At 35.1% G+C, this 27156-nt stretch overlaps 1 protein-coding gene across 1 annotated transcript; it reads left to right on the top strand.

Moving 5' to 3' along the window:
* Positions 1-573: 573 nt before the first annotated feature.
* On the top strand, positions 574-12644 carry LOC138706028 (facilitated trehalose transporter Tret1-like). The gene is made up of 3 exons (XM_069834922.1): positions 574-630; positions 7152-7230; positions 9305-12644. Exons 2-3 carry the CDS (start codon positions 7155-7157, stop codon positions 10636-10638), a joined length of 1410 nt encoding a protein of 469 aa, XP_069691023.1. The 5' UTR covers positions 574-630; positions 7152-7154; the 3' UTR covers positions 10639-12644.
* Positions 12645-27156: the final 14512 nt, after the last annotated feature.

Genomic DNA, 27156 nt, shown 5'->3' with positions numbered 1-27156 from the left:
CTAACACAAAATAAAAAAAAAATATTATTGATTAAGGAATGTAGTTGAAAGAGAATGATATTGTAAACATGAGTTTCAGCAATAAAGTAAAAGAGAGAGAACATGAAAAAGTTAACAAGTTTATGAGTTATGAGGGAAACGCTTCATTATTGCACAGTGAACTGCCAACATTTTGAATTTTGAAAATATATATATATATATATAAAACTAATTTTTTAAGTCGTAAAAATATTTTTTTTTTCGTATAGCAGAAAGACAGTACTTTACACATACCAATTTTGATTATTGTACAAGATACAGTAATGAAGGAAAAAAATGTTGAATATTTCAAAAAATGTTACTGCTCTAATCTGTACCTAACCCCTTGATAATCGGTAATTATCCTACGCAAAGTACACCATTTTGTAATACTAACTAATAATAACGAAGGTCATCTTTAGAAATATCTACTTTTTCGTGTGCATGCTAATTGCAGGCTTACACAAGAAGTGTTGGTGGAGTATAGTTTACGTAAGTAGGGCTGTACAATTTGATCAAATGTGCTCTTTATCGAGCTAGAACATACAAGTCAACAACTACAGTTACAGTGTAACCAGAAATCTTGTAGTGTGTAGTCGAAACAGTAGAAGAGTAAGTAAACACTTTCCTTCCTTTAAAATGAACTTGTACTTGAACTTGCTCATATGAGTACTTACACCGTAGATGTACAAAAAATTGCTGGTATTATTTTAAGTACTTATATAGCCTCATGATGAATGATTTAGAAATGTTTTTAAATATTAGATATACACTTTAGGTGCATAGTTTCTTTTTATTTACTTACTATTTGAAACTTATTTTTAAACATGCATGTATCAATTAGAGTGCACACACCTCAAAACATTACGTTAGGAGATTTATTTCTTTACTGGTTGGCAGTCTATAAGATAATCTCTGAAATAAACTATTACTTTGTAATACTATTGTTCCTGTGATTAATTATATTGAAAAAAAAATATTTAGTTATCAAAAATCACTTCAATTAAAATGCACAGATTCATAGTAAAAATACTTCAATATCAATAGAAAATGTTTACTATTAACGTACGAGTTCTGAAACTCTATACAAAATGCCAGCTTTCTGGAATTTATCGTAATATTTTAAGAAGAAACTGTCAACTGAAGGATACACTAGAATGATAACAGGGAAAAAAGTTCGGGACAGAAGAAGATACCAACCAGTTAGACATTATATGGGTTCGTACACAGAGAATAAGATGAAGGCGGAAAATAGAAAAGATTAGAGAATGCTGGGCTTGCAGTGAACTATGAATGAATTAATTTCATTATGAAGGATTTCACCCTCCGATTCGGAATATTAAAAACAATAAGTTATGTCGGGAAGAAAAGGGGTTCTTATTTAAGGGAAAGATAGATTTCACTTTCACCTTTGCTCATGATGTATGAAATAACATTTTCGACGTTTCCATCTCGTTTCCATCTCCCTTAGTTTTCTCATCAAGATGTTGAGGTGGAACAGGTCTTCTAATTTTATTGTTGTGGTCGATACATGCAGTTTAATGCAGCCAATGTCTAAATGTTTAATGATCCGAAGAAGTAGGATTCCTATCCCTTCTTCTTTCATTTAATGAAACGTAAAAACACACTTGGTTATAAGCTAAAACTAAAAGAAAATTGCATATTTAAGCTTTTCTGCATTTACGAATACATACTGTGTAATACGAATACGCCTAATATGTTCGTCTGTTCTCTGTACATAAATCCTCAGTGTGACCGTTGATTGCCACCTTCTGACGCTGAAATTAATTCGGCTGCCATACTTTGCAAATTTCGATTCACAGTACCAGGGTGTAGAAGACAACGAATATACACAGAAATGTAATGAGTGGGAAATAATTTTGTTGGTAAAAACACTAATAGGGTAAATTGAGTAAAGTGCAATAGGCCAAATGGTCAGCAGACCAGATGCTGTAGGTACTATACCTTCGAATCATTCACTATTCTGTTAAGCTTTTTTATAGGTATTGCCGTAATTCAAAATTGCCTGTAAAATACGTTAACCTATTAATTTACGTAATATTACTGTTATAATTTCCATATTTAGTTATGTATGGTTACATTCTCTTTCCTCCCCCCGAATTTATAAACTAATCTTTTTTTTTCGTTTGGAATTATTTATTTTGAATTAGTCATAATTGCAATCAGTATTTTTAAATGGCTATTTTACAGCTTGAAATTCGGTAACGAATTTGTTGACATACTCGTATCTTCGTAACTTCGGAATTATAGACACCCCATGTCTTGAATCCCGCATTTCTCTTCTCCAGTAGATACTGATTGTTTCACTATTTAATGACGTTGTAATTGCAATGCGTTCACCTATCCAGTATGCCAAGATCGCTGCCACAGTGCAGCGAGGTGCTGAGGCTTCGGTGGCATTGCATAGGAATAGGACCTAATTACTCTTTTTGTCGTGTGGAGGGTACAAAAGACTGTTGCAAGACTGTTCTGAATTGCTCTTTTTACTTCCTGAATTTCTTCTTTATTTTTGTACACGAAATTAGGTTCTATGTCAAATGTGAAAATGCCTAGACTGTTTTTAAAATTAATATCACTTAAATTCGCCCTTTGTTAGTTTTTTTAACAATTTCCGTCTGTGAACGGATGGTGTTCCGAAGCTATTATTATATACTATTTCATAATTAGTCCTTAATACAGCTTCAGGTGAACATTTGTTTATGGCCTAAAAATAAACAAATAATTTTAAATAAGAATATCATCGAAAGGATAGCCGGATGGATTTAAATGATATATTTAAAATATCGGCATCCTAATGAATTTCAAATGAACAAAAAAGAAAATGTAAATTAATGTTAAAAAATGCATAATGAAATTTAAAAAAAAGAATATTCTGCGACAAGATGTGGTGGCTATCAAAACGATAACAATTTATTGAAAATAAATAATATACATTGAATATTATAAATATGAATAGAGATGGTGATTGATGATGTTCAGTGAAGATTTTAAAATGGATGATGCAATTGTCTGAAGAGACTTATCAGGAACCTTTAATTTTCTGAGGATCTCCAATGTAAATTTGGGAATTGTTTTTCGCGCACCAAACATAAGTCCAATGACATTCCAATCTTGAATATTGTATTATGACTGAGATCATCACAGCATGGAAGGTAAATAGAGCGTTTCTATTCATGTACCTGCTTTGGTTGATCTTCATTAATTTCGAACCTCACAGTGGAGTCAAGAATGAGACCAGTTTTTTTATCTCGGTTCATTATTATGATGTCAGCACGCGAGTACATATCAGTATTAGTTTATTAATTTCCGTCGTAGCTACGGTTAAATTTAAATTATGTTTTATTTAACGACGCTCTCAACTGTCGAGGTTATATCAGCGTCCCCGGTATGGCGGAATTTTGTCCTGCAGGAGTACTTTTACATGCCAGTAAATCTAGTGACATGAGCCTGTCGCATTTAAGCACACTTAAATTCCATCGATCTGGGCGGGGATCGAACCCGCAATCTCGAGCACAGAAGGCCAGATATGATAGTTAATAGCCGTTAAATTACTCAAATTGTAAAGACGAAAATTTAAATTATTAACAGAAGCGTAATATTAATTAAATATTACTTACTGAGAAAGCTCTTCTCTCAAACGCAATAACATATCATACTTTCATCGCCTACCACGTGTTTATAATCATTTATATTTTAGATCATATTAAGGATACGATTTATATGAGAATACATATTTTTTATGTATATCTTTTATTTTACTGCAAATTTTCATTATCTTAATTTGTAAAACATAATCTTCTGTAAATTTCAGTTTGTGTAACCAAACCAATTTCTTGTAAGACATTTTTTAATGTCACACTTTAAATTTTACTGTTTATCATTTTTTGTATCTTTTTACTTCGTTATTTAACAATGCTGTGATAGCGAGATGGTATTTGGCGAGATGAGGCCGAGGATTCGCCATAGATTACTTGGTATTTGCCTTACGGTGGGGGAAAACCAGGTAATCAGCCCAATCGGTAATCGAACCCACGCCCGAGAGCAACTCCTCATCGGCAGACAAGCGCCTTAGTCGACTGAGCTACGTCCGTGGCCACATTCTTTGTATTTGACAACGAGTAGATATTATTATTATTATTATTATTATTATATTTGGAATGATATAAAACATATATTATTCTATGTTAGGCCATATTTACAAGTGTGGTGCATGTTTTATATATTTGAAAAGAACTCACGTCTATATATTTTAACATTTTACTTTCACATTTTATTTCAGAATTCTTATCACATAATATTTAAAATCTACTTTACTTTAATCACAATTTGAAAGATTTTGCTTTTACATGAAATGTGGGAACCAGACTTCGTTTTATTTTAATTACTGTAAAGAAAATACTCCAATAATTTTAATGTCAAACTTCGTTATCTTAAATTTGTATTCTATGGCTTGTTATGGTTATGCAATATGTTCAGTATTTTTGTATAATTCGATAGCATAAAAATCATTCAAGATATACTGTTAAAATGCAGTATTTATTTTCATTGTTTGGGTTATTTTTATAAAATTCTTAATCCATATTTTGATAATGTTCAGTCCGTATGTACAGCCTTAGACACAAGAAAATGACCGCTGTCTTGTAGCGTGAATTTGTCTAAGTTCACTTTCTGGCAGCGCCAGGTTCACACGACTAAGAAGAGAATGTTTATTTTGCACTTGATTTACTCCTTGAATATACAGTTATAGATTTTGATAACATTTGACCTATGAACAGACAGAAAAAACAACAAACAAAGAAAACAAAGGAAAAACAGAGCGGAGCGGAGTCGTACATACACCTAAGCTCTCACGGAATCAACCGAAGTCTTCTGACATACAACGAAACAAAACTAATTTTATTGCTTCAACTAGTCGTTCTCTTGTGAATCAGGTCTCTGCCTTCTTTCTGGGACTTAGAAAAAAAGTTTTGTCGCACCTTTATAAGACTGGACATATTTAGCCAATTAAGTCGTCTTGGCTATAGTGATTGTTTACATGAGGCCCCTAGAGTCATAACTCACAATAAAATGAATACTTATTTTGTAATAATTCATAAATTTATATGGAATTAACGATTTTACTAAAAAACAGTAATTAATATTTAGAATTATAATAAAAGGTATATTTACAAGTCCACACCTGTGGAGTAACGGTCAGCGCGTATGGCCGCGAAACCAGGTGGTCCGGGTTCGAATCCCGGTCGGGGCAAGTTACCTGGTTGAGGTTTTTCCGGGGTTTTCCCTCAACCCAATACGAGCAAATGCTGGGTAACTTTCGGTGCTGGACACCGGACTCATTTCACCGGCATTATCACCTTCATTTCATTCAGACGCTAAATAACCTAGATGTTGATAAAGCGTCGTAAAATAACCCAATAAAATAAAAATAAATATATTTACAATAATTCTGCCAAATGGTAATTAATGAGATGTAAGTTTTTGCTTAATTGCCAAAAAAAAAAAACAAGTTTTTGAATATTGTGAGTTATGATTCTAGAGGACTCATATTATCTTATATTTCTTTACTTGCAGTATTTGATTACAGAGCAAAAACTTCATTTACGCACCATACCGAAATTCTCACACAGAACGGCTTTCCCCAGTCAGAAACAAGATATTTAATAGCGCCTCATGCACAAGCCATTGCTGTACCAGTACAAATACTGAACGCAGAGTAGGTACTTCAGTTTGAGATCAAGGGGTGCACTGATGGGGTAGTAGTACGAGGCATGCCATAGCCAATAGGTAACCTTGATATCCCCGACCTAAGCAGTGGAGGGGAAGAATACATGAACTTGCAACGTGAAGAAAAATATCAAATGTCGTGGATCGCTCATGTGTAAAGATAGCAACATTTATTTTCCTTTGTTTTGAAATGTGTTAAAAGATAGCATAAAAAATTCATTGACGATAAGAAGAACATACGTAAATACAACTTAAAAACTTCGCAAACTAATATTGTCATAATTAGGATTAGAACAAGTTTGCTTTGCCCAAATAAAAATGTTGCAAGGTTGACAACAAGGGCTCGTGATCCAATTCACTGAATTACAGAATGCTTACGTAATAGTTATTTACGATACAATTGTTAAAAATGGAACTTTATTTTCTGAGTAGGAATGTTTGCCAAACGAGGCCGCAAGTGAAACATTTTTAACATGTGTGCTGAAAACGTTATTTTTTTAGACAGACGTCTGAATAACAAATAATTACAACAATGCATTGAAACGGTTACAGGTTAACCAAACAGTAAAGCAGAAAAAGTTAATTACCAGAATTGCATAAAATACCTTTTCCAAAGCATTCTTCGTACTGTACCATGTCACAAAATATCTCTAGATGCAGTACCTAAGGTTTGTGTCATTATGACATTAAAATTATCTTCAAATAACTTGAAAACAGTTAGAGATATATCAAAACAGATTGCACCATTGTTTTGTTTGTACGTACGTATGTATGTATGTATGTATGTATGTATGTATGTATGTATGTATGTATGTATGTATGTATGATCAGTTTGTTTTCCTCTTTGGTTTTTACTAGTAAACGTCTCAAGATATTTACGAATGTATTATTTTATTATTAACCTATTGTTTTGCTTCATTTCTGTAAATGTTACCCTGTGTTATATTTTATAGGTGTATATGATGTAAACATGTAAAGAGCAATTGTATCAATGTCAATCTATATGTATGTAACAATTTGTATAGTTGTACATAAACATAATTATGTAACAAGCAGTGCAATGCCCCATAGGTCTTCCTTTTTTTCGGAAACGGGAATACTGCCTTGACGAGTTTGTTTTCCTTTCCACTGTACGTTCCTGTTTCTATGACTAGCTGTAGCTGTTTTTTGATGACGTCGCACCTGGCTTGACGTACTCTGCACAGGGCGACAGCTATCGGTACGAAGTTCCTAGCTCTGATTACCATCAGCTTCCAAATTCTCCCTTGAACTGTGATTTGCCTACTACACGTGATTTTACTCCTGATAGAGCCATAATTTAGCAATGTATGTTACTATACGTTGGCGTTTTAAGAGAAATTCATTATAGAACATATTTTCTATTTCAGAGAATGAAAACTGCTGCTAAATGGAACTTCTCGAAGAAGTTCAAAGGAAGAATTCGGCAGTTCAGTGCGTCTATTATAGGTACGGTAAGAAGGATTGCAAATGCATTGTACACTTCGAGAGTCATATGTAATGATCTTGTTTTAACACAAGACTACGATTACTACACGTGTAAAATTTATTAGTGTATATTATGGCGTAATATTTGTAGTAGGACAGATACAAAATTATTACTTATTACACATCTTCGAAATCGTTTACCCTGAGTGACGCGACACACTTCTCGTTAAATGGTACCCTTAGTACGAAATGTGGGGAAATATGTATGAAATGCCTTATATTTTGATGTAGAATAAAATATATAATATTACTGTGAATACAAGGAAGAACATACCGAAACCTTCTTTCTCCGAACTTTCTTTCGTTACTAGTATGTACGAATAAAATTAAAATATTTGATGGTCAGTTTTTGTTCTACTAATAAATCTCAAGATCCCATTGCAAATTTTTGTACTTTGAAAGACTTAAAAAAAAAACATGTTTTTTCTATGTTCCACTCAAATCTCAATAAATGAAAAAAACTCACTCCAAATCTCATGACGTCCTGGAAAGAAGTTATAGGCTACAAAGACAAAGTGACGGCACAAAGCTCTGTAGCTCCTCTGTAGCTCAATATAAAGGTGCAGATTACTGCGAACCACTTGTTAGACTAAATTCTGGCGTCACATTATTACAATATGAGTAAACACTAACTTAAACTCCTATCCCAGAAACGCCAAATGTCGGATTTGAAATCATCAAGATGTACAAAACAGAAACTGTAAATTCCTTATAATAAAATTACATTTCAAATACAGAGATATTTAATTCCATTATACGAGGGTGGATCGAAAAGTAACGCACAATATTTTTTTTTCTGCGTTTGTATTACGACTGGGATGTTGACATTTCATCGAGATATAGTTTGAAGTTTTCACTATAGACACAATTTGTTTTGCATGAGCAGCTCTAGCGAGAGAAGCGTGAACTCCGTAACAAAGATGGCGCGCATGTTACTGACGTCAACTTGTGAAGAGCAGCGAAGTGTTGCGCGATTTTTGTGTGCTAAAGGGCATAACCAAGTGAAATTCACAAGGACATGAGTAGCGTGTACGGAGAAGACTGTATGGACCATAGCTACATCTCCAAGCGGTGCGCATTCTTCGCAGACGGCCGTGAGAACCTTTGTGATTCGCGATGTTCCGGGCGGCCAGTAACAGCTGCAACCCAGCGGAATGTCACAGGCATTGAGGCAGCAATTTTGAACGACCGGCGGATCTAACTGCGAACCTTATCTCAGCAGTTCAAAGTTCATACGGTGCGGTGTACGATATCGTGCACGACACATTGGATTTTCATAAAGTTAGTGCCGGCTGGGTGCCTAAGAACCTGACAGACGACCACAAGGGCAAGCGAATGATGATATGCTTGGACCACTTAAGGCGTAAATGCCTTTCTGGAAGCAATTGTCACTGGTGATGAGTCCTGTGCTTACCACTACACGCCCGAAACGAACTCTATGGAGTGGAACCATGCTCCTTCCCCAGTAAAGAAACAATTTAATGTGACTCACTCTGCTAAGAAAGTGCTTGTGACAGTGCTCTGGGATACGCATGGTGTTTTGTTGGAGGACTCTGCTAAACATGGGACCACTGTAAATGCTGCAGCCCACATTCAAACTTTGGTAAAGTTGCATCGTGTCCTTCGTGACAAACGCCATAACATTGATGCTGACGATGTCAGACTTCTTCATGACAATGCGCGCTCTCATGTTGCGGCTTGTTCGTGAGAAAATCAACACATTTGGTTGGGAGGTGCTCGAGCATCCAACATACAGTCCAGACCATTCATCGTCGACTTTCATCTGTTTGGTCCCATGAATAAATTCTTGGCCGTCCATTGCTTTGCGACCGATGCAGAAGTGCAATCAACTGTCCGCAGATGGCTATATTCCAACCGAACGGAGTTCTATGAATAGGGTATATTGAAACTGACACCACGATGGGAAAAATGTGTTAGAAACTTGCCGTCTATGTAGAAAAGTAGCTGAAAGATGTGAGTTCAATTGTGCATTTTCTATTTTTGCTTACCTAATAAACCTTTTCTTGTGTTGCAGTGAACATCATGAACGTCGCTCATGGTGTTGCTTTGGGATGGCCTTCTCCAAGTCTTCCTATTCTAAGAACAAATAAAGAACTATTCGGAGCACTCAGTGACGATCAGGAATCATTGACAGGTTCTCTACCTTATCTCGGGGCCTTGTTATCAACTCCACTTTTCAGCTACATCAATCAACACATGGGACGGAAAACGGCCGGGTATATCAGCGCGGTACCAAATGTCGTCGGATGGTTACTAGTCATTTTTGGGGACTCTGTAACGCTGCTCTGCATCGGAAGGTTTATTTTGGGACTCGGACTATCGGGAATGAACATATTCATTACTTTATACATAGGAGAAGTTTCTGAGGACTCTCTAAGGGGAACTTTAGGAGCTTTGAGAGGATTAGCTCTGGACACTGGGTTTCTTCTTATATACGTGGTGGGATCCTATTTGTCCATTCGAAACACTGCCATCATCAGTATTTCCCTTCCCCTCTTCTTCATACTTACATATATATGGCTACCAGAGTCACCAATGTTTCTGTTGGGAAAAGGAAATGATAAGAAGGCATTTGAATCTTATTTGTGGATGCGCGGAAATGATTCAAAGGTTGCTGAAGAAGAAATGTCAAAGTTGCGAGCAATTATGGCTGAAAATTCAGCCAAAGTACAGAAAGTAACAGTAAAAGAACTTTTATCTGTTCGTGGTACGAGGAAAGCTCTATTAATAGGTATAGTGTTAGCAGTCTGCCAACAGCTCTCTGGACTTAACCCTGTGTTCAGTTACTGTGCAGTCATATTTGAAATGACAGGTGGTTACTTCGCTCCAAATATATCTTCTTTCATAGTCAGTGCCGTAACTCTCTTGGGCTCGTTCTTTTGCTTCTTCTTTTCTGACAAACTAGGAAGAAGAGTACTACTCATCAGCACATACACTCTTCAAGGCATATGTCTCTGCATTCTAGGATTGTACATGTACATGAAGCATCTGGGCATGGACGTCTCAGCATTTGGAGTACTGCCGGTTGTGTCCATATCATTTTACTGCTTCTTTGTTGTGGTCGGCCCTTGCAATATGTATTACGTAGTTCTGTCAGAAATATTCCGCCCTGAAGCTAGAGGTTTCGCCATGGGGTTGACGACTACGTCATTGTGGATTTTATCATTCATATCTTTGCAATTTTACTCAACATTAGTGAATCTATTGTATGGTCATGGTACCTTCTGGGTTTTTGCTGCATTTTCTTTCATAGGAGCCTTATTTATCTACATTGTGTTGCCAGAGACAAAGAATAGGAGTTTAGAATCCATTTTGAAAGAAATGGACGGTGTCAACGACAAGACCTAGTGAAGTAATTGCAACAATATGATATTCTTTGTATCTGTATCTGTAAAATTATGCAAATATTGCACACAAATTTGAAGCAAATACTAATTCAAGAGAATATATTAGTAAACTTTGTGATTTCAAGTAACATATTAGCTAGGCCTACTAATATTTTATTATGTAGTTAACCTACTATTGAATTTGAATGGTTTCAAATCAGTCACGACCACTCTGCATGAAATATTTTCAGAGCTATTCTAGATTTAAGATCAACTGCGAAAATGTAAATCCATATGATGCCAAATTTAATCTCACAATTGCAGCCCTCAACAGTTAAGAAAACAGTTATTCATACTCACCATAACGTCGATTAAGATAAGAAGGTGTGATTAAGATAAACTTTCTTATGATATTGTAGAATAGTCACGCCTATCTTGGAGCCATTTATGTGTCAACAGCGTAGTTACTGAATGACAACTAATTAAGGGACCATCATACGATAGAGGTTGAAAGGTAGACTGACTAATTGACCACATTAACTTAGTTAACTAATCGGATTGATTTACCGACCTAGTCAGAGGACAGAATTAATGGATCTACATACCAATTACTGCCATGACTAACTGACCGACAAAATGAATAGATTGACAAAGAGACCGAGCGGTCAACGAATTAGATTCACTGACTGACTGACTGGCTTTTTCAATCGACATGTTCACTGTATTGACAAGCAGATCGATAGGTCAACAATGTGGATTCATGGAGAGATTGATCTGATTCACCAACGGTCAATTACTAGCTTGATTGACCGGCTGAACAATTAGTTCACTGGTTTAACTTACACTAATGTATAAACTGAAGTATTTGATCGACCAACCAATTAATCGGCAGCATTTGTTCGAATGGATTTGCCAACCTACTGATCGTCTGTATTGACCAATCGACAACTTAGAGTGACCAAACAGCTGACCGACTGGGTTGACCAAACCGACAACCGACTAGATTGAGCAAACGGTTGGTCGACCAACTAGGCAGCATACGACAGGCCGACCGTCTAGACTCAGTATACAGTCGACCAAGCGGCTGACAACCTGGATTGACTAATCTATCAGACAAATAGGCTAACTGATATATATAGCGGCTGATTGAATTGACTAACGGAATGAATTGACAACCTTCGACCGCCTGGGTTGACTAACCTATCAAGTGACTAGATCGATCAACTGGATTGACTAACTATTGAGTAACTGGATTGATTAACCTGTCGACCAAGTCCATTTACTAACCTGTCAACCAACCAATTGTATTGACTAACGTCGAACAGTCCACAACTGTGGAGTAACGGCTAGCTAGTCTGGACACGAAACCATGGTATCTAAATATAATTTTAAATTGTACAACTTTTCTTTGTAATGTGTTGTTTGTGAAAAAGTTATTAATGATTTAATGTATGGCTTTTTTAGTTGCTAACGTGTTGGTCGTCATGGAAATAGTTTTCAATTCACAGAATATCAGTTATGGATAAACAAATTTTACAAATATAGGGTGAAAGTGAAATAACCTTGCAGATTCAAAGGGACAATAGGGTACTCTGAAATGAATAGAAAACTATATTACGTTTTGTGATTAAATGCACGGTTATTAGAATATTAAATTTGAAGTTTGAGCAGTATAGCAACATCGTTGTTAACACACTCTTCTCGTGTTACAGATGTAAGAGGTCAACGAAATCGGTGTGTCTCGCTAGATGAGCTGTTCTCTGGCGCAGTGTTGCAACCAAATTTCACCATGCAGTGGCTTGAATTTAGAGGTTTTTAAAATAAAATTTAAATGAAAACCGACTACACTGTTGAAATACGCCAAAGGGGCAAATTATTCTTTATTAGTTTTTCTATCGATATGGACAAAAATCACGATCATACTCGCAATAGTTACCGAATGAGAGGTTATTAAACATTTGGGAAAAACATTGTTTTCCTGAAAAAAAAAACAATGAAGTTTCCACCAATATGATATCATAATTTTTTGTTACATACAACATGAGTTATTCGCTCTGAAAATCTGCAAGTCTGTTTCACTTCCACTCTGTGTGTTCATAATTTTATACTGACAATAAATACTGTAGGTACCAAAAATAAGTAGAACGATATGAATAATTATAAAAATAAAATATATAAAGAAACAGAAATTTGAACATCAAAATATACATCTTAATACAATACAAATCTCCATACAATAGAAAACAAAACAATATAGTTACAATACAGTAAAAGCTATAGATCAGGCTCCATCATCACAGTGCCCTATCGGGCTTCAGATATAAAATACTTGTCCCGCTCCCGTATTGAGTGAACGAATCGTACGGCTATGACGCTTTTTAACGCTGCAAGTAGATGCTGCAATGGCGGCTTTATAATGTACATTTATGAACCTGGGGCTTTATGTTCATTTTAATAAACATTTATCAAAACCTGTAATATGTACAGATACAGAAATAACATTTTGAGCTGTCTTATTGTGCAAATTTCGCTTACAGCACACAAGAGCCCTTATATACAGTATATATATATATATATATATATATATATATATATATATATATATATGCTAATTGTGGACAGTCTTGCGAAATTGTTGTCTACAAACAGGTGGACTCCCATCAAGACTCGTTCGAAATTTTCTTTCAGTATCTATACATGTGTTTTGTTGCTGCTCTTGTAGTTATAGGCTATGGTAATGGTGATTGTGACGAGGCGTGGTTAATTACGGATATGATGACAATTATGAATATGACGATAATGATAATACCGTAACAGTACACACAAAAACTAATATTTTGCCATAAATTAAGTAAATAGTGATCATGAATATCAAGTATCAGATAATTTTCCTATATTTGAAATGAAAATGTATTAATTTACCAATGCTGACATACACAAAACTGCAGTGATTGAAACGCAAAATGTAATAAAATAACTGTAGTAGTCCAAAACAATGTAAATGTAGATTACTTTACATATGATTTTGAAAATACGCTTTTTAACATTGTGATAATTCATAATATTATTGAAATATTCATTCGGCACTAGCTTGCAATTTTGACTTTCTTGGTCTTACTAAGGTGACTTGTTACGTCCACTAAGAAAACGAACCGCATACCCAATTTTTATTCCGTACTTCTATAACTGGGTTCCCTGTTAACTTCATAAATAAAGCTATTTCTTCATGTAATTAGAAAAATCGATCTTAAGATTCATTGTCAACGGAATATAAATAAATTTTCACATTAGTCCTTTTCATTCTAACATAATAATAGTATCTATGTAGCTTAGGAAACAATACCCTATCTACAGGTCGCTAGGACAAATATATTTCAATACACACGTAAATGGAATTCGCTTGAAGTTCATATCCCATATGAAATGTGTTTTTCAGTTAAAAAGGAACATTTAAATATTTTAAATAAAAATAACATAACACACGGTGTCCCGATTAGAGGGATCGAGAAATAAGTGCTAATTTAAAGTATAAATAATGGTTTTATAACATAATTTTTTGTACAACTTGATGCAAAAACTCTCCGAGTTACGGAGAATGGTCAGTGCAACTCGATGTGTGCGCCTCGAGCTACCCTGAAGACGTCCAAAAGGCACTCAACCTTCTGGAAAGTGTTCCATAACATTTGTGGGGTGATTAGCGCAGCTGCATTTATAATGCGTTGACTCAGTTTTTCCAAAGTGTCAACTGTACCACGTTGGTACGCAACATTCGTCATAAAGCCCCAAAAAAGGTCAATGGGCGTCAAGTCGGATGACCTAGTTGGCAGGCAAGGGTTCTTCACCACTGGTGTGGATCAGTCGGTTAAGGCGCTTGCCTGCCGGTCTGAAATTGCGCTCGGGCGCGGGTTCGATCCCCGCTTGGGCTGATTACCTGGTTGGGGTTTTTCCGAGGTTTCTCCCAACCGTAAGGAAAATGCCGGGTAATCTATGGCGAATCCTCGGCCTCATCTCGCTAAATACCATCTCGCTATCACCAATCTCATCGACGCTAAATAACCTAGTAGTTGATACAGCATCGTTAAATAACTAACTAAAAAAAAGGTTCTCCTTTTCCGCTCAACCTATTGTGAAAGTTTGCATTCAAGAACTGCTCCATAGTAATGGGGTGGAGCACCATATTGCTGAAAAACCGATCCAGGGTGAGGTGATCAACAACAAAAGTTCTGCACATGTCCAGATACACATTCCCTTTGATTGTCGCCTCGATGAAGAAGAATGGTCCAATGACGGAATATTCTACTGAATGGCGCCAGGCTTGTTTCCACGATAAAGGTTAGTGCGCATGCGCATGAAGATGCAACTGTTGTAAACCATTGGTGCATAAACTTGGACAGTTTCTGCATCTTGTCAGATGTAAATTATACAATATCTTCATCTGATTTTAAATAGTGAGCATATATTTCTCGATCCCTCTAAGCGTGACACGGTGTATAAGATAATTAGGATAGTTTCACGAAATACTTTCCTTCTGTAACTGTGATAGCCATTATTTAGAAGTAGATAAAACCAGTAATTTCATTAATGCTTGAAATGCTATAAAAGTGTAAGATTATGAACTAACGATTTAAACTTCTGAAGATTTTATATCGAAAATATGAAATAATGTTGACGATTTTTTATTTTTCCTGCGCTTTTTACTTTTGTATTTATAGATATATAAATACCCATTTTAGTTTTGGAAAAAAATGTGTTCCTGATAATAGTAATAAAATTCTGAAAATTGTTTTATGAACTGATTTAATAACTAATTGTTAAGAAATATTTTCTGCAAAAGAATTTAACAACTGACGACCTAACATTCTAAATCTGCTAAGTCCCAATTTTTCAAATGCCATTTTATTCAATCTATGGGAGGAACATCCATATGAAAATATCATACTGAACTGACTTTGTTGTAGCTCAACTGTAAATGACTCATTCGCGCGCCAAAAGACGATATTGTGGGTATCTCAACATGCATTACGTAGTGTGTTTTTCATTAATAGCTCAGAAAGTTGTTACTAAAATGTAGTAAAAATTAGTATTTTACGTGGACGAAATAAATTTTAAATAGGTATATGTTACCGCAACTCATCCAAATATGTAATTAAGCAGTAAAATATTTACCAGTATCTTACTGAATAATTAATACTTAATAGAAGATAAACGTGCGAATTATAAATGAGGCAGTAGAGCAAGTGGACAGCTCCAAATACTTGGGATGTAGTATAAGCAGTAACATGAGCTGCTGCCAGAAAGTCGAAAGGAGAATAGCAATGTCCAAGGAAGTTTTAATAGAAAAAGGAGCATTTTCTGCGGACCTCTGGCAAAGAACTATGGAAGAAATTAGTGAAGTGTTTTTTATGGAGTGTGGAATTGTATGGGGCAGAAACATGGACATTACGAATAAGTGAAGAGAAGAGACTAGAAGCATTTCAAATGTGGATATGGAGAAGAATGGAACGTGTGAAGTGGACAGACAAAATAAGAAATGAAACTGTGTTGGAAAGAGTGGGTGAAGAAATAATGATACTGAAACTGATCAGGAAGAAGAAAAGGAATTTGCTGGGTCACTGGCCGAGAAGAAACTGCCTACTGAATGATGCACTAGAAGGAATGGTGAACGGGAGAAGAGTTCGAGGCAGAAGAAAATATTAGATGATAGACAACATTAAGATCATATGAGATAAAGAGGAAGCCAGAAAATAATGTGACGGCCACGTGAGGTTCGATTTCACGACCGACGGAGGAAGGGCAGAGGGGGTGTATTACGGTAACGCGGCGAGGGGAGGTTGCGCGCGCATCTGCTACCTGCCGAGTGAGGATGGAAGCAAACTGCTACGTGCGGAGTGAAGGGGGGGACGGACACTCCCGAATCGTCCAGAAGTCCGTCGAAGTGGAGATACCAGATAATTCGAGAGAGCTATCTCTGGACACCCGTAAAAATTTCTCGTAACTATGGTTTAGTTATAAAAGAAGAAACGCGAGTGAACTTGAGCAGTTTATTCAGCCAGTCAGTAAGCCAGCGTTGTTACAGTCAGTGAACAGAGCAAGCCAGCCAGTCTTGTGTACCGGAGTTCGACTTGAGTATGCGTCCGCAACTGTGTCAGCATCCGAAGGCCTGAGTTCGAGTGCAGTGGACCGCAGTTGGAGGGACCTGAGTTCGAGTACAGTGGACTGTCTCTGAAGGTCTGGGGTTCGAGATTCTGTGAACGCGAGTGACTAAGCTAGAAGAACTAGCCAAGACAAACGAGCTGTGAACTGAGAACTGACAGTTCTGTGTTGTAAATAGTGCTTTGTGAATATTAGTTAAGATTAACAGTTCATTGTTGTTCGTAATGGTCCAAGTAAAATTGTCATTGTCGTCTGTGGAGTGCACTACCGGATACTGTGTTACTGTGTGGAGACCAAATCCTATTGTTGAGATAATAAAATTACATTGTTGTTGAGTTGAAATAAATTTACAATAAGAAGGATTGAAGAATGCTGTGTTTGCAGTGAAAGACTTGCCCTTGGGCAGAATACTGAATGAAATGTGTCACGTGTATATTTGCAAAATTATTGCGTCTTTGACTTTCATTTTCTCATATATAAACGCAACGCAAATTAGAAATCTAATTTTATTACCTTCAAAAAGCATTAAATTTAACTACATATCGCTCATTCATCTTCAGTTTCGACAGTATACAAAGCTTTCTGTACGTAAGGTAATGTTTTAGTCCTACCTTATGATGCAATTTTTGTCCCCAGTCCTCGATTTCCTCATGAGCTTCTGTAACGACATAAAGCCTTGTCAATCTAAAGGACTATTACACTTTTCAATGGTGAAATAACTAACCAGATCGGTAAAATAGTATCTGAGATTGCCTGATACAAGCACACAAACATTTTCTCTTCATAATTATAATTATTCAGCATAAATAAACACATAAGAATATCATAGAATACAATAATATCCGAAATAAAAAGCGTTGTTGAATGAATATTTTCCTATTGTTATACAAGACCGCCTTAAATGTATGCAGAGTAATTTTCTTTACCTTTATTACTCATTAAATAATATGACAGGCGGAAATGCCATAAAAAGCATTGTTATTTTAAACTCGAATATCTCATTAAATGTCAGCCTGTAACATTCTACTAAAATATCAATAATAAGCGAGATATTTTTATTTATTTACTTCAAACACCCTTATAACGCCCCTTTCAATGAAAGTATTTTGAATGCCATATAGCCTAAAATCTAAGTGGGAACTAACTTATCTTGCATACCAATTTTCATAGAAATCCGTGTAGCTATTTTTGAGTGAAAAGGTAACGAACATATAGATACAAACAAACCTGTCAAAAATGCGATTTTCGGTCTCGGAATAGCTAATTACAATATAGATGTTTAGAGCAATTATTATTTTTGCAGAAGGAAAAATTACCAGAAAAATTTAGGTTACAGTTTTATTATTAGTATAGATTGGCAGTAATTTTACTCTTAAAAGAAAATTGTTATTAACGAACACGTTTAGTGTGCCTATTTGTGCATTTTTAACCACAGAAAAAAGCACAATTTTTAAGCACAGCAGCGACTTAATAAGAATGTTTTATTACTATTAAAGAACTATTGTTGCATTAATCACGTACCGAGGTGTATTTGTTTCAAAATATGCCCACAATTCCTAGTAGTTATTGACCGTTGTAAGTCTGGTCAGGTTATCAAGAAATATTGTGTGTTTAGAATAATTCTAGGAGTTTATGTTGCAGTGGCTATAATACTTTACTTATCCCTTGGGATGATATTGTAGAAGTTGTACATAATTGTATTATTTTTCTAGGAGATTAAGTTTCCCGTTCTGAGATGTACTTCTGCTTCTTCAACGTTTACGAGTAGAAATTTTTTACAACTTATCTTTATGTTTGAAAAATTTTAACTGATCTATTTATGTTGTGTCATTAATCATTATATATGAGTGTAGTACATAGAAATTTCAAGATATTTTTATTATATTGCAATTTATATTTTTTACCCAATTTATAATTTATAATATACAATTTTCGTCAGCATCATTTAAGTGCTACTGTATTGAATATAAAATAATATTTTAGTCTCCCTTCCTCAAAATCCAAATCTTCACTAGAGATTATGGAAAAACAATGACTAAAGGATAAAACGACAAGTCTTAACATAAAAGTGATTAAAAGATAAGTACTATAACCATAGAAACGATAAAACTATAAATTAATTTTTAGTAAATGGAAAATATAACTAAATAAGCTAAGAGAAATATAATTGTATAAGTAGGTACAGTATTTAATTAATCCATACAGAAACTAAAGAAGATAATTTTATTTCTTATGAAAATTGTACAAACGAAAACAATTCTTAATTAATGCAATTGTTAACATTGATACAGAATATAATATTGGGCCGGCGCTCTGATTCGGGTCTCGGCATAACTCAGACAGCGCACATAGCTGAGAGGTCCTGGGTTCGATTCCCGGTTCCGGAACGAATTTTTCTCCAATAATAGGTATTGGTACAGAGTTTGGTAATATTTCAGTATAACACAAAAATATGAAAATAAGTTAGAGCCTGTTAAAATCGATTTTATATGATCCAATAACGAAAATCAAATTTAAAAATGTTAGAAGATTTTGAAAATAGTTCAAAAGAAGATCCAGAACCATATGAACAAAAAGGAGAACCTTGTAAATTACTTAAAAATTAATATTTGACCAACTCAAAAAATTTGAAATTCTAGACAAGATACCGTCTTTGGAATTAGACAAGAAGAAAAACCTAACGAACAATATATGGAGACTCAACTTATCTACAATAATAATATTAGTGCCAAAAATCGGAAAATATATTACAGAGCAAAATGACTATCGGTGTTATCTTTCTTTTTTTCTTTCTTTTTTTTTTTTTTAAGGAAAAGTGATATTCGAATAATATTTTAAACGAGAAGATACGTTGAATTAAGAAAAAAAAATTAAACAAAAAATAGTAACTTCTTCTGCCGTTGTGGCTACGTGGATAGCGTGTTTTCCTTCTCAACCAAACGGTCCGTGTTTCGAATTCATGCATGGGCAATGGAAGAGATTTATTTATCTTCCGTCCGTAAGACTGAGTGTTTGCCCCTTGTCCTTGTAAACAGTCGTGTTCGACAAGATAGTAAGTTATCACCAGATCTAGGAAGTTGGTACCAAAACTGATAAGTTGTGTGAGCTTGGACTATATCTCTACCGAATGAAGAGTAATAGCGTATCTCTCAATGTCAGTGAAACAGAACGACAAACATGTACAGCCGGTAGCCAAACATGTGCTCCAATCATCAACAGTCTTAGAACAAGGAAATAATAAACTAATAATATAAACAAAACAATAATTTGTAATTATAAACTTCGTAACTCTCAATCTAAAATCATTTATCCATACATATGAAAATAACATACAAAGTATACAATTATTATTCTAACCACATTATAAAAAAAACAATTGACATTTTCATTTTATCAAAAGAAATACTCCTTTTATGTTAAAAAAAAAAGCAATATTTGTACTCTGAAAATATTCATTTTACGTGACAAGACGTTAATGGAGAAAATCTGAAATATGATACAGTATATCTTACTATCATCAGGTGAATTTTATGAATCTAATGGTGTTTCTCGCATGTGGTCCACAATATTAGATCCGTAATTGTTTTCAAGAAAATGTTTCATTTCTATTGTAATGACAGCTAAGAAGTTCGTATTGTAATTCTGATGTTCAAATTGATCTGTGACGCAACCGAAAGCATAGCAGCACGAGACGTCAGTATCTAACGAAGAATAATCCGGTAAAATCAACCTGTTACACACTCCTGTTTACATAATTATTTAATAATAGATGCGTTTACTTTTTTGGAATCATTCATAATATTAACATTTCGTAAATAATACAATAATAACAGAATAGCTCACTTCGTTCAGAACCTAAAATATTAATATAAATTAATATTCTTCAAACTATTCACGACTCTACACAGCTACACAGAATGCCACTATACGTTGTTTATGTGAACTGCGTATCGTCTGTAGCGAGTGGCAGCAGAACGAGGAGCGTGCGACATCTATACTCCTCGCTGTACTCAACTGAAATCTAATGTTTTGGTACGAACTTCCTATCTATGGTTATCACCGGCATTATTTAATTTGCAAATAGACACATTATTCAAAGAAATAAAACTAAAATATCAACACTAATACACTTTTATTTTCTAAGTCTGGGCAAGTCTGAAAATGCATTTTATAGAAAGGCTTTCACTTTTAACCAGGTATCGGAGCACTGTAGCTGTAAAATATCTGCAACAAAATCAGCAGTAATTGCATTCCATAAAAATCTCGTGAAATCAAAAATATTCTAGCTTAATGAACAACATATATTCTAACAGGTTTATATTTCTTATATCTGTAGTTCAGAAAGTTGCATATAATGCTCATGATGACATTTAAAATATAAACTTACAAAATATCAACTCATGTGGTGTAAATTTGAAAAAAAACATGAAGTAAAATACACAGAAAAAACCCAACCCAACAATATAGAGATTGTACCAACGCTTTTATATAACGGATATGAGAGTTGGATTTTAAAAAATGCAAGACATAGGGTCTCCCGCAGAGAAAGATGAGGGTAGCAGATGCCTCCTTTACATTGCATATTTACTAATTTTTTATTATCAATAAATATTTTTTGCGCTGTAACTGCATAGTTGAAGACATCATGCCTCGGACTACCGTCATGGAATGAACACGGATTAGAGTCTTGACAAGGTAAGAACTTTTCTCGTAAATTTCGGCCAGTGTATGGAACCGGTACACACCGAAGATCGTGGTGAGTTTAGAAAGCTACAGTGAGTAGCGACGTTCGGTTTCGAAAACCAGCTATATCGGATGGGGAAATCATCATGCTAACTACACGTTACTCCCGTACTAGGTTGATGATCGTTCACCTCTACTGAAGCCAGCAGTCAGCTCATAGGTCCTAGCCCTCCATGGGTTGTTGGAATTAATTTTTGTTTCTGTTTCCCCCGATTCATTATTCATATTGTCCTACACCTCAACCATAGGAAGACTTTAATCATACCGCGTGGAACATTCTACTCGTATAGTCTGCAAAAAAAAAAAAAAAAAAAAAAAAAAAAAAAAAAAAAAAAAAAAAAAAAAAAAAACCGATATCCTACATTTCACATTACTACAAGAAAAGAAAACGATTTTCTTTCTTTCTTCCTTCCTTTCTTTCTTTCCATCTTCATTTCTTCTTTTCTTCCTTTCCTTCTTCCTTTCTTCCTTCCTTTCCTTCTTCCTTTCTTCCTTCCTTTCCTTCTTCCTTTCTTCCTTTCCTTCTTCCTTTCTTCCTTTCTTCCTTTCTTCTTTTCTTCCTTCCTTCCTTTCCTTCTTCCTTTCTTCCTTTCTTCTTTTCTTCCTTTCCTTCTTTCTTTCTTCCTTTCTCCATTCCTTTCCTTCTTTCTTCCTTTCTTCCTTCCTTTCCTTCTTCCTTTCTTCCTTTCTTTCTTCCTTTCTTCTTTTCTTTCTTTCTTCTTTTCTTCCTTTCTTCTTTTCTTCCTTTCTTCTTTTCTTCCTTTCCTTCTTCCTTTCTTCCTTCTTCCTTTCTTCCTTTCCTTCTTCCTTTCTTCCTTTCCTTCTTCCTTTCTTCTTTTCTTCCTTTCTTTCTTCCTTTCTTTCTTCCTTCCTTTCCTTCTTCCTTTCTTCCTTTCTTCCTTCCTTTCCTTCTTCCCTTCTTCCTTTCTTCCTTTCCTTCTTCCTTTCTTCCTTCCTTTCTTTCTTTCTTTCTTAGAGAAACGTCAGTCCAATGTTTCCACACAATTAAAACGATCTGTCGCTTTTTATAAGCTACCTTAAGAATTTGTGTCAAATATTTGTATTCAATTCCTTCTCAGTTTTAATTAACCTTAAACACTATTTCTCATTTAGTATCATTCTGTCATACACCACGGTAGGCCTGCCACCTACTTGTACGCACTCGTACCGCACTCGACAAACATGTCCGCTGTGGTTACGGCGATGTACAGCAGTGGCAAAAAAAAACCGGACCGACCCTTGTAGCTGATTTCAGAGTCACAGATTCAAATTTTGCTAGTCACAAAACACATCCATCTTGTATAATTAATTGTAACAATGAAATTTATTACATTTGTTCGATTCTTACAGTCTTTTGTTTCCTTCGGTGCCTCGAAGCTTACAGATGAAAAAACTTTGAGAGTTTTATTTTCATCTGGCATCAATATTACATTTCTACCTCTATTCGGCAAAGATAACTGCGTATTTTTGCATTAAATAGCAGTACATACCTCTGGCTTCACTATCCATATTGAAATTACCACAGTTTGACACATTACACATCACTGGATTCTTTTGTAACAGCTACAAGGGCCGGTCCGGTTTTTTTGCCACTACTGTACCATATCAATGTGGTTAGAGTCAGAACCAAATTTATAAACATAAGATAAATAAGTAGTAAGAGCGAACACAAACACACCCAGACGACAAGTTTTGATATATTACGTCACAAAATTATGTGCTTCATATGAAGTATTGCTATAAACTATCTTATGATTGAAACGGACACAAAAAAGGCGCTTATATGTGACGCCATTTGAAAAGCTGAAATGTGACACTTGCAGCAAGCATACAACAGTCGTCAATTAGAGCCAAACATATCAACATTCAAATAGAAAAGGATCGCTCTGATTGAAATATCCTAGGCATAAATTGAGTGCGTCTACTAACAATGCAACACGCTAGTAAGAAAGAAAATCATTAGTAGATAATGAAAATGGTCTGTATTATGTTGCAGTTGTTTCAGTTTATTGATTATTTCTATAGCTACGATTTCTGTCGAGTGAGTTGCTAAACGTGGCGATGCGTAGATAGTATTCAATACATTTCTTCTATGGTGTTATTAAATCAGTTGTTCTTTTTATTCTTTTTACTTGGTTATTTAAGACGCTGTATCAACTTCTAGATTATTTAGCGTCGATGGAATTAGTGATAGCGATATGATATTTGGTGAGATGAGGCCGAGGATTCACCATAGATTACCTGACATTTGCCATAAAGTTGGGAAAAACCTCGGGAAAATCCCAACAACGTAATCAGCCCAAGCGGGAATCGAACCCGCGCCCGAGTCAAACTCCGGATCGGCAGGTAAGCGCCTTAACCAACCGAGCTACGCCGGTGGCTTGAAATCAGTTGTAAATGTAGCTACAAAACTAGGCATTGAAATAGCCGCAGAAGGTTCGCTGTATACAGGATGTAAGGGGTTTAAGTGCCGTCCTTTTCACAGCCGTCTGAGACGGTCTACAGGATCAAAAAATATCTACACAACATAGGATCAAAACGTGATAGTTTTCCCAGAAAAATATTTCTTCTCTTATTTTATTCGCGTTTACTGTTGGTCTGTGCACACACACTATTTGACTCCACTCTTCAACACCTTTCAACAATCAAACACACCCACATAACAGGCAGAGAAGTTCGAGATGACGCCGTGATCTAGTAGGCACTGAGAATGGTGCGTGAAGCACTGAAACAGCTGTAAGCCGGACAAATCTTACATAATTAACACTAGTAAGTCCACTAGTTAATAAATTAATTATATTCAAGTGTTAAAAGTAGTGTACGCAAGATTCAAAATGAGCTAATATTAGTTTAAATACATATTTGTGTGTTCTATTACGTTTTCGTGAAATTAAATACAATTGCATGCTTAAATTTGTTAATATTCTGGCGTGAGAGACGTGGCAACAAATTGAGGAGGCAGTATTCTGCACAGACGTACGTACATGCCAGCTGAGGTCTCCTGTCCATAGGTCTACTGTCGAGCGGATGACAGTTTGGTACCGAGTATTCGATAAACAACTTACAATGTCATTCACAGTTTAGGAATAGGCCTATCATATGTCATTAATTTACAGAGAAAGTTGTCGTAATTCAAGTAAGGCAAGAAGGATGTACCGTCAATATTTTCCGCAAAGAAAGTTACCTAATCGGCGAACTTTTGTAGCAGTTTCTCAACGATTATTAGAAACTGGGAGTCTCTTATCCCGTTTCGAAATTAATACAAACAGAAATTTCTTTAAAAATCGTATTAAAATGTTGCATTTAAAAACAGTTCGTATAATTATGTGCAGTAAACCATTATTGTTTATTTTTTAGACGTACAATAAAAATGGACCAATGTTGCCAATATTGTTAGATAAAATGAAAATATACCATAAAGTTCTATTAATGAGATTAAATGTTTGTTTTTGCTTTTCGTTTTATGTAAAAAACGGTCCGTCCCTGCATTAGAACAGAGCACCTGTATCCACTTGAGCTGTACTGTGTATTGCAAACTTCCTCCTCCCCAACCAGCAACGTTACCAAACGCCTAATATTGTCAACTTTAATAATTAGTTAAATATTGCAATTATAAAAAAATTGTGAGGACATTTTTTCTTCCTTATGACATGAACAATCATTAATTAAAATAATGGCACTTATACCCCTTATACCCTGTATACCGCACATATCCAAGATCACCATAATCTAGAACCCTATCATCAAGTGCAATATATTCCGTGTTACAGATATCCTCTATCAACGTTGCGTGATAAGCAAGAGTTAAAAAGTCTTAGGGAACAATAGCTGTATATATCAGCAATAAACTATCAGATAATTACCTAACACTAAGGCCACCTTGATAGTGTTTAGTTGGCAGTGCACTGGTTTACAACGACCGTGGACCCGAGTTCAGTTTCGTCGGTGACGGAGTTGTATAGTCCGGATCGGCTTACTTAATACCCTAAGGGTAAAAACTAACAAATTTTCCCCTATTTCTACAAATGCTAGTGGATTATGGTGATTTTCTAGATGTCAGGTTGAATTTTCTTTTACCAACTTTGTTTCGAATTTCGAGTACTGACAAATACGACAACTGGCAGCAATAACTTTGGTTTGCAGTAAAGAAAACTGATTACAAGGAAGTAACAAAGCTTGTGAAATTTGAACGTAATTAATGATCAATTAGTAATAACGGTATTAATATTAATATAAATACATAATTCAATTGTGTTGCGCTGTGATTCCAATTCAACACTATATTCAGGTAAGTGTAATTAAACAAGATATAACTTATACACCTATTTAGTATGAAACATGCACTTGGCTAATGGACAGAAATATATTTCTTAGTGTTCAGATGTTTATTAAAATGTCCAAGAGACGAAATAGTATGCTAGCGACTTAGGAGTAAGTATTTTAAGTACGGTAGGCTATACATTTCGAAGTGGTATTCTGTTTTCGGAATTCGTTCTATTCATTTCACTTGATCAAACAAAATACATTTTTAGATTAGGGTTCGTGAATCGTAAACTGTTTAGCCAAAGCAATGAATTTTATGTTGTCAGACATAGGCCTAATACTTTTTAATATTAGATTATACTAATCTTCTAATTACCAACATACTGTAATGTACGAGAGATCCAGGAGGAAAATATACGCTTTCGCAAATTATTGAACCATTTAGAAAACACCTCCCAACATAAAGATATAAGCAAGACATAGTTTTTGTTAATAATAATAATAATAATAATAATAATAATAATAATAATAATAATACATGGCATTGTGACTACCTTTTTGGTGATACCTATCTGGTATTACTTGGCAACACTGAAGAGACGCCCAAATTAGCCTTTTAGGAACTACTCTTACGTGATCCTCACTATACTGTATTTGTGGTGAGCGATATTTGATATCAGTCTCACCTTGTTGATATCCTATTTTTACCTTTAGCTGTTCTAACTAGATCTAGACAATATTTCTTTACTAAAAATCTTCATTGTGTTTATTTGTAACATAAAATGTCATAACATAATACAAGCTTTACCTCCCTTCTTAATAAAAAAACTCTTTCTCTTTCGACTCATCACTGAAGGAAAATTATATGGGGTTTATATTGTTTTTCACTTAAAACGAGCCGCCACTTACTGCAGACGCGAGCGATCTCGTTTCTTGCAAGAACCGCATACAGATACTACAGCTAGTACAGAGTCCGTTCTACCTGCACTGAGGTTGTGTTGACACTTTGAGAGCACGAGTTGCCCATCCATGAACAAGATCATACGTTCAAAACCGTGACACCAGCAATACCTTTGTCATATAAGATCTGAAAATGACGACCTTTGCCGCTACACATCTTTCACACCTTTTGAGAAAATTTACATTAACACGCATTAGTTCTCCTTCTGGAATTGCTTTCTATATTGTCTTTTAATTCTTTCAATGTCTTCTGAAGGGGGTTTAGCGTATGACAGGCGGCCATCTTCTGTATAAGATGATGCATAATGTACATTATATAAGGAAACATTTATGTATTTGTACATACGGTAAATGGACAAATTCATGTACGAGTAGATTTTTAGTGTCAAAATGATTTTTGTTGTATTCTATACTATTTTCA

Source organism: Periplaneta americana, chromosome 9 (genome assembly GCF_040183065.1).
Source record: "Periplaneta americana isolate PAMFEO1 chromosome 9, P.americana_PAMFEO1_priV1, whole genome shotgun sequence".
Taxonomy (NCBI): Eukaryota; Metazoa; Arthropoda; class Insecta; order Blattodea; family Blattidae; genus Periplaneta; species Periplaneta americana.
This window is presented reverse-complemented; position numbering and strand designations above follow the sequence as displayed.

Excerpts from the sequence above, each read along its gene's own strand:
- LOC138706028 (XM_069834922.1), top strand. The coding sequence starts at position 7,155 with ATGAAAACTGCTGCTAAATGGAACTTCTCGAAGAAGTTCAAAGGAAGA. Across the intron at positions 7,231-9,304 it reads GTTCAGTGCGTCTATTATAG|TGAACATCATGAACGTCGCT; the intron begins GTACGGTAAGAA and ends CTTGTGTTGCAG.